Source organism: Mesitornis unicolor, unplaced genomic scaffold (assembly GCF_000695765.1).
Source record: "Mesitornis unicolor isolate BGI_N332 unplaced genomic scaffold, ASM69576v1 scaffold17265, whole genome shotgun sequence".
In the NCBI taxonomy this organism is placed as follows: Eukaryota; Metazoa; Chordata; class Aves; order Mesitornithiformes; family Mesitornithidae; genus Mesitornis; species Mesitornis unicolor.
In genome coordinates this window covers 28,096-34,561 of record NW_010183632.1, presented here as the reverse complement: position 1 = coordinate 34,561, position 6,466 = coordinate 28,096, and the positions used below count along the sequence as shown (strand labels likewise).

At 39.5% G+C, this 6,466-nt stretch overlaps 1 protein-coding gene across 1 annotated transcript in view; it reads right to left on the bottom strand.

Moving 5' to 3' along the window:
* The window catches only part of ZFYVE26 (zinc finger, FYVE domain containing 26), a gene marked incomplete at its 5' end in the record, with an annotated part of 33,790 nt that overhangs the window by 2,145 nt on the left and 25,179 nt on the right, over positions 1-6,466 (bottom strand). Inside the window, 7 exons of the mRNA XM_010184223.1 lie at positions 1-179; positions 952-1,011; positions 1,560-1,701; positions 1,935-2,137; positions 2,459-2,656; positions 4,692-4,907; positions 5,748-5,957. Of these exons, the coding sequence (XP_010182525.1) occupies positions 1-179; positions 952-1,011; positions 1,560-1,701; positions 1,935-2,137; positions 2,459-2,656; positions 4,692-4,907; positions 5,748-5,957 (1,208 nt within the window). The remainder of the gene's footprint in view (positions 180-951; positions 1,012-1,559; positions 1,702-1,934; positions 2,138-2,458; positions 2,657-4,691; positions 4,908-5,747; positions 5,958-6,466) is intronic.

Sequence of the window (6,466 nt, the reverse complement as noted above, 5' to 3'; positions counted from 1 at the left end):
GCAGGAATGTTCTTGAACTCATGTAGACAGTTTAGGATAATATTATCTCCATCATTTTTGGCTGCAACTCCAGACTCATTAACACACTTGAGGAGCTGCCGGATCTCACTGTACTTCTGCTGCTTCACCAGCTGCTTAGCCACTTTGCTGTACACCTCTGTTGCCTCCAGCTGGAAGTCCTAGAGGTAGTTGGAACATCAGAGCAACATGTTAAATATTCTCAGGAGATTCTCACAGAGAGTCTATAAAACTGCGACACTCTCTTCTGAGGACTCTTCTGTGCCACCTTTGTCCAGAAGTGGCCCTCCTATACCCTCCGTCCCAGATGCAAGGCAAATGCTAACTGCACCACTTAAAGCAGTATCTTTTAGCAGCTCCTAATATACAGATGAGAAACATACAGAAAAGTTTGGAGCTTTATGTGCTATGCTGACTGGTAAGCACCTCAACTTCTACCCAGACATGAGGAAAGAGAGGTCTCCAGAGAGAGTTTCCAGTTAATTTGCTTTGCTCTCCATCCTGGTTAAACCATGACACACTCTCAGCCAGGAGAATAGTACAGAGATAGCCCTGGCCTTCTCTATTCGCTGTTTCTTTGAAACATCTATCATGAACTGTAGAGAACTACCAAGTCAGAGCTCCCTACTCACATCTGTGATTGTGGTTTGCCAAAGTCACTGAACAAGGCGCACAACAAAGGAAAAGCTGTACTTGATACCTCTGTAGGAGCCAATTAGTTTGGAAGTATCCCACTACACAACAACTTCATTTCCTTACCGTGCTCCTCCAAATACACAGTCATTTAAAGCTTGAACGAGTGACTTTTCTTGCAAGGTTTTCCTTTTTGGGGATTAAAAGACATTTTGCAAAAAAGCCTTTTGCTTAAACAATTAATGCTTGCAGGAGTTTCTTTCATAATAACATTGCTTTTTATATCAAGTTTTTCCATACCTGAAGGATCCTAAATGCAATCCCAAACCCCTCCTCAATGTTTTTGCCTTCCAACATGACCTGAAAAGAGAGGCACAGACAAGTTTGAGGCTGCACGTTCCTTTTTCATTACATAGTTAAATAACACATTTCCAGATTTTGCCCAGAGGCTGAAAGACAACGCGTTACTTCAACAGAAAACAGCACCACCCCAACAAGTAGAGCAGAGACAGGGTCTGTTGTCATACACTGATTCCCTGTGGGACACTGGGCAAGTTACAGACAAAGCTGAGTTTAACTTAAGAAGGGTTAGAATAATAGCAGGTTTTGCCTTGCTTCAAAACACAATAGGACATATAGTCAAAAGGCACATTACTATTTGTATTTTGGATCCTCTGCCTCTGAAAGTCTGGACTTTGAGAAGAGGATCTCCAAGTTCTCAGATGTTCCCTGCTACTTTGAGGAAAAAAAACCATGAATTTCTCATAAACAGTACATTGCATACATGCACAAGTAACCTGTCCACGAAAAGCACCAGAGGCTGCTCCAGCCATCAAATGTTTCAATCTGTACATCAAGTTAGTACTGTTGATGAAAAATAGAGCTGTGTTTGAAATAGCAATAAGTACCTTGCAAGCAACATCCATTTTCATGTTATTGTTTCCAAAGAGTGTGGGCAAGGAAGAACTTGACATTTCAGAGGTTCCTGAGCTCTCACATCGATGCAGGAACTTTGTTACTTCCATTTGCAGATCAACTGTATTGATGTGCCTGGACAGAGGAAGAATTACCACTTTATTTTGAAGTAAAGAAAGTGTCAATTATTACTTGTGTGAACTTAGTAATTTCTTAAACACATTTCAAAATAAGACATATTTCCAAACGAAAATTATTTTATTTACTTCTTGACCAAGAAGTAAAAAAACCAAACCCAAAGAACCAAAACCAAACCCAAAAAGCCCAATTTTTCCCTTTCCTATTACTTGCTTCTTGTTTACAGATACCTGGACACATCTGTAGCAGACATTTTCTTCCGAAAGGTGAATGCCATTTTTTTCCTTCCTGAACTTCTTGAGACCTCCTGCAGATAGACTTTGAGATGGTCCTTGATCTTCAGAAGCCATGTCTGTTTGCCTCCCAGTTCAGTGTAAGACTTTGCTCCATGAGTGAAAAATCTAATGCAGGTCATGGCAGCACGAACATGATCCTAGAAGAAATATTTTGAACACTAAGTGGCCTGAAATACACCACCTTCACTAATCCTTGTCTGCACTGAAGTGTTCACACAAGGCAGTCAATACTCTATTTTCTTTAAAGCAGTAGTTAAGCTACTGCAATGCGCCACATCCATGAAAAACACATAGCAGGTCAGCCTCAGTCAGGCTCAGGTCCTACTATCTGCTTTTCAAGATTGGAAAGCAGCAAAAATATACTCGTTGATCACGCAGATTTACACCAAAGTAAATAACCAGAAGTCTGACAGTATTTAGCATTTCACTGAAAGAGACGGCACTGACCGTCCTCTTACCTTCATGAACTGTTGCAGCTCATACAGAATGTGGTAGTAGTTCTTTCTCTGCAAGTATTTGCAGGCTGCAATCAAGTAGACTCCCCAGCTCTCCAAACCTGGATCAATGGTTTCCAGCAAGTTTTCCAACATATGCAGTTTTCCACTTTCATAACTTGGAATGAAGATCCCTTCAATGAACACTTCCGATGGGGATTCCTACACAAACATCAGAAAGGCAGCTTGAAGCAAAGCCACTGTGGCTTGTAGATTTTTCTTATATAACATAAAGGAGTATTAACTAGCAGAGATCATAAAATTAGTAAAAAATTTAAGTTGGAAGGGATCTTAGGAGGTCATTTAGTTCAAACTCTCACTCAAAGAATGGCTTCCAAGTTAGGTCACACTGCTCTAGGCCTGTCCATTCAAGTTCTGAGCGTCACCAAGTAAGGCAATTTAACAGCCTCTCTGGGGTCCAGTTCCCATGTCTAATTTTTTTTCTTATATCCAGCTTGAATTTCCCTTGCTCCAAACAGTGTTCATTGTCGCTTACTCTTTTGCTGTGCACATGTGAAATAAGCCTGGCTTTATCTTCCCTATTATCACCCACTTGGTAGCTGAAAACATCACATAGATCTCCTTTTGCCTTCTCTTCTTCAAGCTGGAAAAACCTAGCTCTATCACACTCCCCAGATATTGTGTGCTTCAGGCCCCAAGCCACTTTGGCGGCCTTCATAAGACTTGCTCCGCTTTGACAACATCTGTTTTGTACTAGGGAACCCAAAACTGGGCACATTAGTTCAGATGAAACCTCACAAGTAGTGAGCTGAGGGGGATATTTACTTCCCTTGACCTCCTGACTATCATCTTGCAAATGCAGCCTCACATATTAAAGTTACTATGGAAAGAAGCATGTGTGACAACATAGCCTGCATAAATGATTTGAAGACAAGATACAGTTTTGTCTTGTTTTTTAAATCCCAGAGTAAGATACAAGCTACAAAGCCTGTACACATAAAATGTTTCCACACAACCAACTCCAAAACATTTCAGCAGAAGTCTAGTACATTACAGCTTTAAGGTAACAAACCTTCCCCTCTAGTTTGCATGATCAGTACCAGTCTCCTTGTCCAAAACTTCCACATCAAATTGTACATCTAGAGTGTTTTCAACGTCTGCTACTTAACTAGTGAAATTATTTCACCAATGTTGCAAAAATATGCAACTTTTCTTTAAAGACAAATTTAAATTGATATGAAGGACAAATTTGAAAAGCAAATTTAGTATACAAGTAAGTACATGAGCTTAGAATGACTGAAGACATAATGAGAAAGCAGAGCTGATAAGACAAGTTAATTTTCTGTTAAAATAAAGCTCATAAGCAGACAGAAGATAATGGCATTTGGTGTTTCAAGTTCTACATTCTCAATAAGAATTATTTCAAATTAAAAAAAAAATCAGCAAATCCAACACAAGTACAGAAACAAAGAAACAAACAACCCCCCCCACACTTATAGGCTTTCAAGCTGGTGAGTTGTAATGGATTCACATTTCCTCCACATCTCCTAAGAAGTACCCTTAATGAATCAGAGAACTTTGTTGGAATAATTTGTAGATTTAATCGTAATTTAGCACCAAGGGAACTGTTTTTTCCAGACATTAAGCCCTCCTATATTATGCAATTTCATAAGGGAGAACTGGAAATCACTCTTTGGCTTCCCTAAATTTCTGTCCTCTGGGACATGATTCTGTATTCTCTTATATTCGTAACTACTACAGAAGTAAAAACATTGGTGATTGATTCAACAAACAAAACCAAAAGACAGAGCCACTGTGACAGAGAGTAAAGCATCTAGTGTTATCAGCATGTTGCAATTCAAAACCTTCCTTCTCTCCTCTGAACTGTATGACAACAGTCCCAGGTTTTCAGCTTCGCAGAAAAGACAGTGTTGTTGACGCAGGACCTCTAAAAAACCCCCAAATAAAGCACTTTCTCTTATTTAGAAACTACTGCTTCAACACAGTGGGGAAGAGAGATTAAACACAAGATGCAAAAATCAAAGTCACTTTTTTCAAGTGACTGAGTTCTTGTCAGTCACTGGGTAATTCGTATAACAACATTTAGGACCTCAGAAAACCCCTGTGCAGAAAACCACTCAGAGTGCCGCACGATGCTCACGACCAACTCAGGCTGGGCTTGAAGTCCTCTTAGCTACTTTTCAAATTTCTAATTTTTTCAAATTAGATTACTCACCTTATTTAACAAGTGAAGCAGTGCTTCTCTCATACAGTCATGACGCATGTAAAAGCTTATTATTGCCAGATTCGTGCCATAACTATGTAAATAGAACAAGCACTCTTGATAGTAGCTGTTGTGTTGAATCTTCCCCTCACACATCATCTCCAGAGACAGACTTCTCGTTCTCAGTGCTGCTTCAAGTTCCCTCAAAGTGGCAAAGTAATCATCGTCCTGCCGTTAAAACACAGAATCAACGACAGGTGATGAATAAAAGGAAAACTTTCTTTTCAATTAGATCTTGTCATGCAGCCCTCAAGCATTTCTGTTGTTGTTTTTAAATCAGGTATCGCTTTAAAGAGGTGAGAATCCAGTCGTGCTATTTATAAACACTAGATTGGAACCCTGCTATCAACAGAGGTGCTGAAGGTTGCTGTAGCTAGCATAGCTGTGTCCTGAGACAGACAGGAGGCTTACTTATTTAAACACAATTCCACTGTCAACAGCCACTTCAAAAACCTAATTCAAAAGGTAAAATACGTACTACTAAGAGGTCTCTCATCATTATGATTCTGCAGTTACTTAGTACTAAAATTCATTCCTTGGTACCTAATCAGAACTTCCAGAGCTGATTTCAAACCACGGAATAGTACTTTTTGACAAGGAAAGAAGGAACGGCATTTGTAAATTCTCCTTTGAATTCCTGCAAAGTTATCAGAGTTTCAGTACGAAAATGGCATCACCGCAGTATCACGACATATTGTTGGGAGGGAGTTTAGTTTCCTCAGACTGTAGTAATAACATGTTAACCACTACAGCTTCTTTCCCCTCCAATAAGCATGCCCCAAATTACTATGAAATCCCAGGATCTGTTTCTCAGCCACTGATTCACTGTGATGAAACAGTTAATTAATTTCTCAACAATATTCAGTTTGCAATATGCAGTCATGACAAAAGAAGGAAGAAAACCTAACACCTGATATTGTAACATGCATTGCTGTAAGATGTGTATTAAGACATCATTACCTGGCTTTACTATGGCCTTTCAGAGCAGACAGAACAGAAGACTCTTACCACAATGAGTATGGGCTTCACTGTGGATTCCAGGTACTGTATCACATCCTGGACCAGCCTTGAACCATGGTTCAGCTGGTTTAGATCCATAGGTGGCTTTAAACATCGGTTAAACTTCTCTCTTGCTGAACTTAAATTTCCAGCTTTAAGGCAAGCCATGCCCCAGGCATGCCATGCTCCACCTGGATCCAACCCAGATTTTGTAGAAACCTAAATTCAAAATCGATTGTTAATATTGCAACACAGTCCCAGTACAGAAAACAGGAAAACTGGCTCATCACAGCCTGTGATTGTGACCTTTCACTTCCTAAAGCACATGTTCCATTAAACACAAAACAAAACACAACCCCCACCACCCCCCCCCGTGATTATTATTTGCATATTACTGGCACAAAATGCCAACTACTGAAACACCCATGATCTCCAAACATGGAAGTACTTCTTATTGTACAAGTTTAAGCAACTGTTTATCTGTAACTATTTATCAGTTCAGCAGCTTTAAAACTCAGGACACTTTCACATCTGGTTTTCTACAGCACATGATTTTTACAGAGTAGAATTCATCAGGTTTGTGGTTTTAAAAAAGCAACAGAAGGTGCTTCATGAGCCACCACAACATTTTTTATCTGACAACACTTTTCTGATCAAATTTATTCCTAATTTTCTTTAGTAGACCAGCTGCATTTAAAACGTGAACCATTATTATTCAAATAGGTCAT